This window comes from Engystomops pustulosus, chromosome 6 (assembly GCF_040894005.1).
Source record: "Engystomops pustulosus chromosome 6, aEngPut4.maternal, whole genome shotgun sequence".
In the NCBI taxonomy this organism is placed as follows: Eukaryota; Metazoa; Chordata; class Amphibia; order Anura; family Leptodactylidae; genus Engystomops; species Engystomops pustulosus.
Genome location: NC_092416.1, coordinates 8,836,157 through 8,850,288, shown reverse-complemented (window position 1 = coordinate 8,850,288; position 14,132 = coordinate 8,836,157). Strand labels below are relative to the sequence as shown.

At 44.2% G+C, this 14,132-nt stretch overlaps 1 protein-coding gene across 1 annotated transcript; it reads right to left on the bottom strand.

Annotated features, from left to right (window-relative positions):
• Window positions 1-10,182: 10,182 nt before the first annotated feature.
• Window positions 10,183-13,796, bottom strand: LOC140065344 (C3a anaphylatoxin chemotactic receptor-like). Its single transcript, XM_072112934.1, has 2 exons — window positions 13,682-13,796; window positions 10,183-11,452 (listed from the first exon to the last, which is right to left on the bottom strand). Exon 2 carries the CDS (start codon window positions 11,440-11,442, stop codon window positions 10,408-10,410), a length of 1,035 nt encoding a protein of 344 aa, XP_071969035.1. The 5' UTR covers window positions 11,443-11,452; window positions 13,682-13,796; the 3' UTR covers window positions 10,183-10,407.
• Window positions 13,797-14,132: the final 336 nt, after the last annotated feature.

The following is a 14,132-nucleotide window of genomic DNA, read 5'->3' as shown; positions in this document are numbered from 1 at the left end:
GTCCATGTGAGGGTTTGTGTGTTGGGAGTCACTGGAAATAGTCTCGTAATTTGGTTCTGCTCCTTCGAGATGGAGAAGACGGTCAATGTGGATTCTCAATTTGGCCATCGCTGATTTCTTGTTTGCTTTTTTTCTTCCTCTATAAATCACCTACTTAGCTCTCGGTAATCATTGGCCATTCGGGAAGATCACGTGCAGCTTCCTCTGTGTCTTAACCTCGGTGTCAGTGTCCTTCAGTTCATGGTCATCAGCATAGACCGTTGTGTTTGTGTCTACTTCCCAGTGTGGTGTAAGACTTGCCAAGAATACAGTCCGGCTTATCTGGATCATCATCTCTTTTGTCTTCAATATTCCATAATTCTCCTTCCAGGGCACACTACGTGATCTGGATAAGGAATCTTGTGGTAACAGCCATGATAAAAAAGGTCAAGTGTCAGTTGACTGTGAGGATAATTTGCTTGTTTGTGCCGTTCACCATCATCGTCCTGTGTTACACGACCATCATTGTGCAGGTCAAGAGAAAACCCATCAACTTATCTTCAAGGTCATATAAAATTTTCGTTTGCATCATGGGGGGTCATTTACTAAGGGCCCGAATCACGTTTTCCCGACGTGTTACCCGAATATTACCGTTTTGCGGCAATTTTCCCTGAATTGCCCCAGGTTTTTGGTGCACGCGATCGGATTGTGGCACATCGGTGCCGGAATGCACGCGATGGAATCGGGGGGCGTGGCTGTAAGAAAACCTGACGGATTCGGAAAAACTGCCGTATTTAAAAAAGAAAAAGTGTCGCTTGACACGCACTTACCTGCACCCAGCAACGGATGGTGAACTCCAGTGAACTCTGATGGACTTCAGTGCAACAGCGACACCTAGTGGACGTCGGAGGAACTGCCTTAGTGAATCGCCGGAAGACCCGAATCCTCCACACAGAACGCGCTGCTGGATCGCGAATGGACCGGGTAAGTAAATCTGCCCCATTATCTCCTTCTTTCTCTGCTTCTTCCTTTTGCGACATTTTGGGTTCCAAAAGACTTCACATGTGAATCGCGCCATAAAGGAAATAATGCTCTGCCTGATGAAGGCCAATAGCTTTGTGAATCCCATTCTTTACATTGTATTGGTCGGGATTTTAAGGAAAGATTTTCCACCTCTTACGAGACAGCTTTCAACACCTTTACAGATGAAGATTAATTCCAAGTAAGAAGTTCTGTGAGTCATAGAGTGACATTTATACATATGTACCTAATGCAAGAAGAGTTGCAATCTACCTAAAAGGCGTTGTATCTCCAATTAATCTAATTGGTGGGTGTCCTAATGGGTCCTAATGGAAGAACTGTACTAATGGAAGAACTGTACTGTTGTCTGCTCTGGTTGAGCCCGACTGAAGGCTGCAATGTCCCGTGGCCGCAGATTCTCCGGTGCTGCCTCCATTGGCTCATCTATTAAAGTTCTGGCTGTGCCAATGTGATATGTTCTGCTTTTTTTTCTAAGAATCACAAAAATGGGGGTCCTGTTCTCAATAACGGAAACAGTATAGTGCTACAACTCCTATCCTGTATATAAGAGCACAGCACAGTACTATTACTCCTATCCTGTATATATGGGCACAGCACAGTACTATTACTCCTATCCTGTATATATGGGTACAGCACAGTACTATTACTCCTATCCTGTATATATGGGCACAGCACAGTACTATTACTCCTATCCTGTATATATGGGCACAGCACAGTACTACAACTCCTATCCTGTATATAAGAGCACAACACAATACTATTACTCCTATCCTGTATATATGGGCACAGCACAGTACTACAACTCCTATCCTGTATATAAGAGCACAGCACAGTACTATTACTCCTATCCTGTATATATGGGCACAGCACAGTACTATTACTCCTATCCTGTATATATGGGCACAGCACAGTACTACTACTCCTATCCTGTATATATGGGCACAACACAATACTACAACTCCTATCCTGTATATATGGGCACAGCACAGTACTACTACTCCTATCCTGTATATATGGGTACAGCACAGTACTACTACTCCTATCCTATATATATGGGCACAGCACAGTACTACTACTCCTATCCTGTATATATGGACACAGCACAGTACTACTACCCCTATCCTGTATATATGGGCACAGCACAGTACTACTACTCCTATCCTGCATATATGGGTACAGCACAGTACTACTACACCTATCCTACATATATATGGGCACAGCACAGTACTACTACTCCTATCCTGCATATATGGGCACAGCACAGTACTACTACTCCTATCCTGTATATATGGACACAGCAAAGTACTACTACTCCTATCCTGTATATATGGGTACAGCACAGTACTACTACTTCTATCCTATATATATGGGCACAGCACAGTACTACTACTCCTATCCTGTATATATGGGTACAGCACAGTACTACTACTCCTATCCTGTATATATGGGTACAGCACAGTACTACTACTCCTATCCTGTATATATGGGCACAACACAATACTTCAACTCCTATCCTGTATATAAGAGCACCGCACAGTACTACTACTCCTATCCTGTATATATGGGCACAGCACAATACTGCAACTCCTATCCTGTATATAAGAGCACAGCACAGTACTACTACTCCTATCCTTTATACATGGGCACAACACAATACTACAACTCCTATCCTGTATATAAGAGCACAGCACAGTACTACTACTCCTATCCTGTATATATGGGTACAGCACAGTACTACTACTTCTATCCTGTATATATGGGTACAGCACAGTACTACTACTCCTATCCTGTATATATGGGCACAGCACAGTACTACTACTCCTATCCTGTGTATTTGGGCACAGCACAGTACTACTACTCCTATCCTGTATATGTAGGCACAGCACAGTACTACTACTCCTATCCTGTAGATATGGACACAGCACAGTACTACAACTCCTATCCTGTATATATGGGCACAGCACAGTACTACTACTCCTATCATGTTTATATGAGCACAGCACAGTACTACAACTCCTATCCTGTATATAAGGGCACAGCACAGTACGACTACTCCTATCCTGTATATATGTGCACAGCACAGTACTACTACTCCTATCCTGTATATATGAGCACAGCATAGTACTACTACTCCTATCCTGTATATATGTGCACAGCACAGTACTACTACTCCTATCCTGTATATATGAGCACAGCACAGTACTACTACTCCTATCCTGTATATAAGAGCACAGCACAGTACTACTACTCCTATCCTGTATATATGTGCACAGCACAGTACTACTACTCCTATCCTGTATATAAGAGCACAGCACAGTACTACTACTCCTATCCTGTATATAAGAGCACAGCACAGTACTACTACTCCTATCCTGTATATATGGGTACAGCACAGTACTACTACTTCTATCCTGTATATATGGGTACAGCACAGTACTACTACTCCTATCCTGTATATATGGGCACAGCACAGTACTACTACTCCTATCCTGTATATATGGGCATAGCACAGTACTACTACTCCTATCCTGTATATATAGGCACAGTACAGTACTACTACTCCTATCCTGTATATATGGACACAGCACAGTACTACTACTCCTATCCTGTATATATGTGCACAGCACAGTACTACTACTCCTATCCTGTATATAAGAGCACAGCACAGTACTACTACTCCTATCCTGTATATAAGAGCACGGCACACAAGGCCCTGGCCGTCTTTGACAAGGGTTGCAGTGATTGCATCACATTGTGTTATCTGTCCCTGGATACAGGAAGCTGCAGCTGTTACGTTTCTGTTACTTTCTTTATGTATTTATGTTACTATGGGATTTATATACATAGATCAGCAACACATATAATATACAGTAACTGCCAATAAAGCAGCTTTCAATGTATTTATCCTTACAATTTCTATGTAATTTTTCTACATATTTTACATTTACACCGGGCACAGGAGGTTTTTTTCTTTTTGAACAGATAAACATAAATCGAGATCCATCTCAGGAAAAGGAGGATCCAGGTTATTCTTATACTAAAGGGGTATTCCTCCAATGAAGACACGATTCTTATATGTACTCACAATAACAAAATTACAAATTCTCATTTAACATCAGCATTTCACAGATATAAGTCCAACCTGTCAGTCCTGCTGTACATAATTTTGGTTGTTCCTGGATATGACTGTAAATGTTCTGACTATGGTCGGATTCTTCTCCTGAATAGCTTCTCCTGTCTGCACACTGCAGTGCTCTCTGCCTCCTGCCCCTCCCCCTGCATTTCAAGACCAGTTCAGACACAGGCACTTCCTGACAACAAGCAGCGGCATGCAGAGACTTACTGTATGGATAGATAAGCAGGGCTGATCCTGTGTTTCATTAATTAGATGAGGTAGCGGAGATGAATGTGTCATTGTGTCTTATATCCATCTCTGATCTATCTCATCTCTCTTTTTCTATGCGTCAGATACTATTAGAATGTTCAGAAGTTGCAATCACCAAAAAAAAAATTTGTAAAGTCAGGGGCTAAAAGTGATCTTTATTGTGTAAACATCACCAGGGGTTTAATATTTTAGAGCTTTCTTTCGTGGGCAAACCCCTTTAACCCTTTAAGGACCCGGACATTTTCGTTTCCATTTTCCACTCCCTTCCTTTTTTTATTTTTCTCTTTGCAGAGCGCTGTGATGGTTTGTACTTCCAAGTGACCGCATTACATTTCCCCTGCCCTGTACTGGAAAGATGGAAAAAAAATTCAAATGTGATGACATTTTAGTAAAAATGCGCCATTTGCGCCATTTTGTTGTGGCAACTTTTTTTTTTTATAGCTTTCACTATATGCTCTAAATGACACCTTTACTTTATTCAGTGGGTCGGCACAATCATGGATATACCAAATTTATAAAGGTTTCATTATTATTTTAATAGTTTTTAAAAAAATTAAAAACTGAATTTTTGTGCAAAAATATTTTCCCAATTTTACCCTATTGTGATGCCAATAACTTTTCCATACTTTGGCGTATTGTGTTAGGTGTCCTTTGTTGCTGGACGAGCGGATATTGTCCTTGCTGTCACTATGGTGACTGGGCGACCTTTTAATCGCTTTTTATTACATTTTTTCTGTGTTGCAAAGGGTTAAAAAAAATGGTATTTTAGACATATTTTCCATTATGAGTTTCACCGCCAGAAATAACTGGTTTATATGGTGATAGATCAGGACCTTTGGGACGCAGCCATGTCTAACATTGATGATTTTATATGTGCATTCATTTTTATATCATCTCTTGGGAAATGGAAGTGACATGAATGTTATTTTTATGTTAAAAAACACTTTTCAGCCCCCCCCCCCCTCAGGGGTACTTCACCATACACTGTAATAATACATTAGTTTACCGTATTTTTCGGCCTATAAGGCGCACCAAAAATCCTTTCATTTTCTCAGAAAACAAAGGTGCGCCTTATAGGCCAGTGCGCCTTATATATGAACTTATACAGAAATGTACTACAGACAAGATGTACTGTACATTTACCAGTGTGTAATAGCTCCATCCCCAGAAATTTCCTGCACCTCCCCACACAGTATACAGGGTCCCCGGCTCCTGAAGTGCCCTGGCACCACAACTAACACTGTGCCCACCCTGTCCTCCCCTAGCACGGAGAGACCGGAGCTGCCATAGTGCCGACCACCAGGCAATCATCATCATCATCATCAGTAAGAAATCCCCCATACCTGACAGTCCTGTAACAGGGGAAAGAGAAGGAGCCACAGGGAACCCCACAGGAATAACACCCTGGCTGAGGAGGGAAGGAGAAGGGGCAGAGGGAGAACGCTTAACCCCTGCTGCATCACCCTGCATTAACCCCCAGCAGCCCATACCTCTGAGATCGGAGCTCTCTGACACGCTGAAGACAAGTTTCCCGGGAAGTGTAGCTGGCGTGAACTGTGCACAGGTCTGCCACCTGCTGGTCATTTTTATGTACTGCATTTGATCCTGCGCCTTATACTCCAGTGCGCCTTATATATGAACCTAGATGTCTTACCAGGCATTTATTAGAGGTGCGCCTTATAGGCTGAAAAATACGGTACTGCAGTATATGGGGGAATTAGCTATAGATCTAAAACAATATACAGGCAGTCCCCTACTTAAGGACACCCGACTTATAGACGACCCTTAGTTAAATACGGACCCCACTGTGACCTCTGGTGACCTCTCTGGATGTTACTATAGCCCCAGACTGCAATGATCAGCTGTAAGGTGTCTGTAATGAAGCTTTATTGATAATCCTTGGTCCCATTACAGCAAAAAATTTTGAAACTCCGGTTGTCACTGGGGAAAAAAAAAACATTTGTCTGGATCTACAATTATAAAATATACAGTTCCGACTTACATACAAATTCAACTTAAGAACAAACATATGAACCTATCATGTTACAGGTAAATGGTTAACACCCGCGATCGGTTCTAGCCCTGATCACGGGTGTCATTGGTGGGTGATGGCTGCACAATTCAGCTAACACCCGACATGTATGTGTGTGTGGGTTTGTGGTGAACATTTTTCTAATATACTTGTGACACACCTGTTCAGCAACAGAGCAACCACAACGGTATTTGGCCGAGCTGCCAGAGTGGGTAAGTGGTAGCTAACTCACCCTGTGACGTCCTTGCAGACTAGGACCCCACCTACCGCAGATAAAACCGCTGTCAGGAAGCTAACAGACTCAGAGAGTCTACAATGTGACTGGGAAGCCTTTGTCTGGCAGCCGTTTGATGGTGGAGCGGACAGGTAATAGGAAATCACAGATAGACACATTGGGGGTCATTTACTAAGGGCCCGATTCGCGTTTTCCTGACGTGTTACCCGAATATTTCCGATTTCCGCCGATTGTACCTGAATTGCCCCGGGATTGTTGCGCACGCGATCGGATTGTGGCGCATCGGCGCACGACGGAAATCGGGGGACGTGGCCGAACGAAAACCCGACGTATTCGGAAAAAACGCCGCATTTAAAAACCGAAAAAGTGTCGCTTGGGAAGCGCTTACCTTCACCTGGTCCAGCTCGGTGCATTCCGGCGCGTTCAGATGATTTTCAGTGCAGCAGCGCCACCTGGTGGACGGCGGAGGAACTACCTTCATAAATCCCGGCCGGAGAACGCGCCGCTGGATCGCGAATGGGCCGGGTAAGTAAATCTGCCCCATTGAGGCATATTTATCAGGACCTGGCGTGGCACAGAGACCCTGAAATAATTGCAAATGCTAGCAGTTGCAACTATTTTGCCCTATCCCCCACCTTCACGCCAGTGGGGGGCGTTACTGTCCCCACGCTGGTGCACTCGCTGTCGGAATAAAATAACCGCTGAACAGCCGCCTGCCTCAATACATTAAGAGGTGAAACCTCTTGATGTACGCCGCTGAAAAAATGCAGTGGTGGGCTATCATCCGCCAGCACACGAGCACCGGTGCATGATAAATATGCCCCATGATGTTCATAGAAAAGCATCAAGCCAATTACAAACACAATTCTGAGACAGGGAAAGCCGAGGTCACATGTACGACCCTGAGGGACAAAAGACAGATAAAGTCAGACAAGTGGAGTCAGACGGAACTGGGTCAAAACAAAGATAGCGCCAAAGGTACAGAATCGTATAGCAATAGAATGTAGCAGAAGTCAGATACACAGAATAGCAAACAAAACAGTAGAACTAGCTATACCAAAGAGAAGTCCCTCAAAAGGCACTGGGCAGAATATAAAGGGAGTAATGGACACCGCCCCCAGCACTGACTGGTTTAGCTGTCCATCACTCGCATCCACAGCCGCGCACAAAGCAAGCTCAAACTCACACCCAGCTTTCCCTAAAGAAAAATCCTGAAAGGGAGCTGTCAATTAAGGCAGCTCTGGGTGTGGTTTTCAAACACAGAAGCCTAAAATCTAACAATACTTCATTAACAAATTCTCCTTAGTTTGAAAAAAAATCAAGCTCCTCCTTGCCATAGAGATGCCTATAGTAGGTTCTACAGTGTGTGCCTATGGAGGCTGCATGAGATAACATCTAATCTCCCTGTGTTTGGTTACACAGCTCTGAGAAGGGAGGATTAATCCCTTCACTTTCAGCTTTGAAAATACTGCTCAAAGTATACTACAGCCAGGAAAAGAGCAGAAAAGGTTAACACCCACAGCAGTGTAACAAAAAGGGAAGGAAAGAGAGACCGGTATTCAATACTATAGAAAAATTTACCATAGCAACGTAGAAGTAACATTGTATCTACGGGGCACTTAGCAGTCTGTTTCTTTACAAACTAAGGCTACATTCACACGAATGTATGGGGGACGTATATACAGCCGGCGTATATAAGGCGACGTATATACAGCGTATATAAGTCCCCCATACACTTCAATGGCCTTGCGGCGCTGTACAGGACCAGTACGGTGCAGTACACGTGCGGCACCGTACCGGACATGTCCTATCTTTCTCCGGAATACGGCGCCGTGCGCTGTGTATTCCTATGGAGAGGGGCGAGGTGAGCAGCGCTCTCCCCCTCCTCCTCACCCCCGGTGCCGATGTATGCCCACTGTACTACAGTATGGCGGGCATACATCGTGTGCATGTAGCCTAAGGAGGATTTCTTAATGAAGTATATTACAAGAATGTTCACAGCTTCCCCCTCCCCCCTACACAATATCAAAAATCATCTGAAATACTGGTTATGCTTTAACGGCATTATGATGAACAGGGGTGAAAATATCCATAGTGCATTGTGTCAGACATCTATTTCTGATGCGTTGTTATGTCCTAGTGGGTGAGAAGAAGAGAACATGTCTATCAATAAATCACACAATTTTTCAATTCTTCAATTATTCAATTTTTCTTAAAGCAATAAACAAATGGATGATGATTAGAGATGAGCGAGTATACTCCTCCGAGCTTGATGCTTGTTCGAGTATTAAGGTACTCAGAACTGCTCGTTGCTCGGACGAGTATTTCCCCTGCTCGAGATCGAGCATTTAATTAAAAAAACACAGTGAAGAACAGTGAAGGATAGAATAAAAACAGTGAACACAGTGACCACAGGATCATTTAAGTGAAAAACACAGTGAAGAATAGATTACAGATGTTCGGCACATCTGCTTACTTGTCGGTGCAAAAAATATATGTGTGAAGAACACATTGAAGAACACGGTGAGCAGGACAGAGACATCGGGGAGCAGGACAGAGACAACGGGGAGCAGGACAGAGACATCGGGGAGCAGGACAGAGACATCGGGGAGCAGCACAGAGACATCGGGGAGCAGCACAGAGACATCGGGGAGCAGCACAGAGACATCGGGGAACAGGACAGAGACATCGGTGAACAGGACAGACACATCGGGGAGCAGCACAGAGACATTGGGGGACAGCACAGAGACATAATGGAGGACAGAGACATCGGGGAGCAGAACATAGACATCGGGGAGGAAGACAGAGACATCAGGGAACAGGACAGAGACATCGGGGAGGGCAGAGACATTGGGGAGGGCAGAGACATCGGGATACAGGATAGAGACATCGGGGAACAGGACAGAGACATCGGGGAGGGCAGAGACATCGGGAAGAAGGACAGAGACATCGGGGAACAGGACAGAGACATCGGGGAGGGCAGACACATCGGGGAGTAGCACAGATAGATCGGGGAACAGGACAGAGACATAGGGAAGGGCAGAGAAATCGGGAAGGGCAGAGAGATCGGGGAGACTTCAGTGGAAGAAGAGGAGCGGATCCCGGGACAGCGTATCTCCCGACAAGTAAGCAGATGTGCCGAACATCTGCAATGTGTTCTTCACTGTGTTCTTCACTGTGTTTTTCACTTAAATGATCCTGTGTTCACTGTTTTTATTCTATTCTTCACTGTTCTTCACATCTGCTAACTTGTCGGGAGATAATATACGCGCGGAACAGTGAAGAATAGATTGCAGATGTTTGCATACATCTGATCACTTATCAGAAGACATTCTTTTTCAATTAAATAACACATTTTATTCCCGAACCATGGTCCCTTTGATAAATGCTCGAGTCTCCCATTGACTTCAATGGGGTTCGTTATTCGAGACGAGCACTCGAGCATCGGGAAAAGTTCGTCTCGAATAACGAGCACTCGAGCATTTTAGTGCTCGCTCATCTCTAATGATGAACAATGGGCCAAATAAGAGGTCACACAGGTCCCAACAAAACGAATAGTCTTCAGATGCTGATGTCACAATTAGTGGTGAGAGGAACCAAACTTTGTGAGTTCAAGAACCTCCATCAGGTTCATTCCGGCGCATGTACGGCCACAATAATTGAAATGCAGCAGGTGACTTTGGCATTTAAACAGTTAACAACTATGATCGGTACTAAGAAGAGAATCGGAGATCCTCATAACACTGAAGAACCTTGTCCTCTGTGTCTATCAGCCGTGCTGGACAGTTCGTCATCGTCCTTCACGTCATACTGTCCAGTCATAGCACTTTCCATTTTGTTTTGTAAACTTTTGGCTTTGGCTTCGGGGCTGAGTAAGACGTAGATTATAGGATTGAGACAACTGTTCAAATAGGCAAGACATACACATAATTCTTCTTTGAGAACGTTCTTCCACGGATTGTCGTCATCCTTATCGATGTCTGGCGTAACTGAGGAAATGTGAAAGGGAAACCAGCAGAAGAAGAAGCAAACGACGAGAGCCATGATCACTTTGAAGGGTCGGTTGGATTGGCGCCATCTTTTTCTTGCTCTAATTTTGAGGGCCACGAGACTATAAGAAACCAATATGATGGTAAAGGGCAAAGCAAACACAACGATGATTCTACCGATGTGTTTCTGTGTCGGCTCATCTAGCAAATCCTTGGGCAGGAGATAACGCCTTACGATACACTTGTACGCAAATAATTCGTCCAGATGATAGGTCTCATACATGAAGCCACTCACAAGGCAGACAACCCAAATAATTCCTGAGAGAACACGGGCTGCTTTGACTTTTCTGTGGATCCTCGTCCAAAATGGCCAAATGGTGGAGATGCATCGGTCAAGACTGATGACCACCAGGAAGCAGACGCTAGTGAACATGTTTAAGGACAACATGTAAAAGCGCGTGATACAGATCAGGAGAGTCTCTGTCCCTAAATGTGGAAAAGCCCACTCCACGATGTATAGCAGAAGGAAGAGGCAGGAGAAGAAATCAGCCACTGCCAGGTTGAGGAACCACACGGCGCTCACGCTCTTCATCTTGAATCCAGCGATCCAGATAACCAAACCATTGCCGACCAGTCCCACCACGGCAATGATGGTGAACAAAACGAGACGGAAAATATCAAAGTATTTCAGAATTCTCTCGTGTGACTCAAACTCTACTGTCAAAGTCTCAATTGTGAAGAAACTATTCTGGGTTTCATAATCTTCTTCAGAAGAATTCATGACTTCTTTCCTGTACAAGAAAAAGATATTATGTTAATATTAAGTTGAGTTTTGTGGCCAATAAGGTACAGCAATAGAGGGATAAGATCTGCTGGAGACACCCCTGACTCACAAGAACATGAGAAGTTATCAGATCTTTTCACTTTTTCACATTTTCTTATGTTTTTGCCTTGTGCTAAAATTTTACATATTGGGGGTCATTTACTTACCCGGTCCTGTCGCGATCCAGTGGCCCGTTCTCCGACGAGGATTCGGGTCTTCCGGCGATTCACTAAGGTCGTGCACCCGATGTCCGCCAGGTGTCGCTGCTGCGCCGAGGTCCGCTGGAGTTCACCAACCTATTCCCGGTGCATGTGAGTGATTGATTTTGCGACACAATTCGTGTTTTAAATTCCGCGGTTTTTCCGAATCCGGCAGGTTTTCCAGCGGCCACGCCCCCCCCCCCCCATTTCTGTCATGTGAAAGCCAGCGCTGATGCGCCACAATCCAATCGCGTGCGCCAAAATCCCGGGGCAATTTGGCGCAAATCGGAAAAATTTGTAAACCCGGCAGAAAAAAAAAGCGTTTCGGACCCTTAGTAAATGTGCCCCTTTGGGTTTTCCCCAGCATTCTGCATTTTATACATTTGATTGGGGATTTAAAAGAGCACATTTTTGGCCAAAAGCATTCAGACCCACTACCTTTGAACTTTTCCGTAGAGGATAGAACTGCCTGTGGAGTTCAGAGACATGACTAGGGGGGAACTGCCTGTAGAGCACAGAGAGAGGAGCAGGAAAGAACTGCCTGTAGAGTTCAGAGACATGAGGATGAGGATGAAAAGTTCATGTAGAGCTCATAAACATAAGGAGGAGAGAACTGTCTGTAGAACACAGAGAGATAGGCAGGAGAGAACTGCCTGAAGAGCTCAGAAACATGAGGATGAGGATGAAAAGTTCCTGTAGAGCTCAGAAACATAAGGAGGAGAGAACTGTCTGTAGAGCACAAAGAGATAAGCAGGGGAGAACTGCCTTTAGAGATCAGAGTGGATGAGAAGAGAAGTGTCTCCAGAGCTCAGAAACATGAGTAGAAAATTGTGTGTGGAGCTAAGAGACATGAGGAGAGGACTGCCTGAAGCACTCAAAGACATGAAGAAGAGAGAACTGCCTGTAGAACTCAGCAATTTTAGGAGGAAATAGATATTCTAAGTGCTTTGGACCTCACACTGAACAAAAGGTTGACAGCACATGATTAGCTCAGAGGCTGCTCTTTAGATGTCCTGGAGTGGCCCCCACCCAGAGGTCCAACCTGAGCCCAATCCAACATCTCTAGAGAGACCTGACAATGTCTACATCTGTCCACTCACAGTCCCCATATAACTTGACTTGAGTTGGAGAAGATTTGCAGTTAATTCGGAGGCTTTTATCACTGCTTAAGCAATAACATTATGGGGTGTAGATTGGTAAATGAAGTGGGGGGATGGGCTTTTTAAAATGTTATCCTAAAACTGAAACATGAAAAAAGTTTTACATGCTTTGCACTGAAGCCCAGGAGCTTACCCTGTGATGGACAATATGAAGATTTCTAAAGAACAGCTTAAAATATAAAATGGCTCCAAATATACTTTACAATAAATACACATTGGAGCAGACATCGGTCCCACGCACATGACCATCGGGCGGACGTATGTACGACCACTGGCTTGTGGCCGTACATACGTCCCCCATAGATGGCAATGGGCACACGGAGCGGTACGGTGCCGCACACGTCCAGCACCGTACTGCTCTGTACCCAGGGAAAAGATAGGACACGTCCTATCTTACCCCATATTACGGCGCCATGCACAATGTATCTCTTTGGAGAGGGGCGGGGGCGAGCAATGCTCACCCCCTCCTCCTCTTCCATGCACCAACGTGTGCATGGGGCCTTAGCCAAATTCCATCTTCTTGTTTACTTGACAAAAATGAATATAAAGGAGAGATCCACAAAAATAGATACAATTCATCATGCATACGGTATGCTCGTTACGGAACCAAAATGATTTAGTCCAAGCCCAAAACAACAAGCTCCAATGTCATCTCAAACAAGGGAACCCAACGAGGTTCATCATCAGATCAAATCCTAGGATGGTAGAAGCTCCTTTGGCCATGCCCAACCTTCTTGCTCATAAAATCCCCTTTACTTTTTTGTACTTAATACAATAACATGACTTTTAGAAAAGCATAAAAAAGACTAAAATACAATATCCACTCAAAATACTCACCAATTAATCCAATGCCTGGAAGAGTAATCAGGGAAGAGCCCGGTACATCACCTTCACGGGACGTGTTCCTCTGCTTGACTGCAATCGAATTGTTCTGTTACTTTGTTTGTGGAAGATGAAAACAGTAGAGAATGTGTGTTGTTGTCCTGGTGATGCTCAGATATGATGGACAACGGACATGAGGGAGATAAGATGATCGGATAATGTGACTGTTCTGGCCCCATGATCTATATTCTGGGCGAAATGCTAAAAAATAGAAAACATGTTCACTGGGAGCCTTTTTCCTCCTACCCCATAAAACATTCAGAAAGATTGATTAGCCTTCAAGGAAATTGCCGTCAACAAGGCTTAGAGAGATGTTCAGACTTTACAGTATATACTGCGTTAATGGAAATCTACCAATTATAAAAACATTTAAAAAATCTACACAAACTTACCTATACTCCTCTTC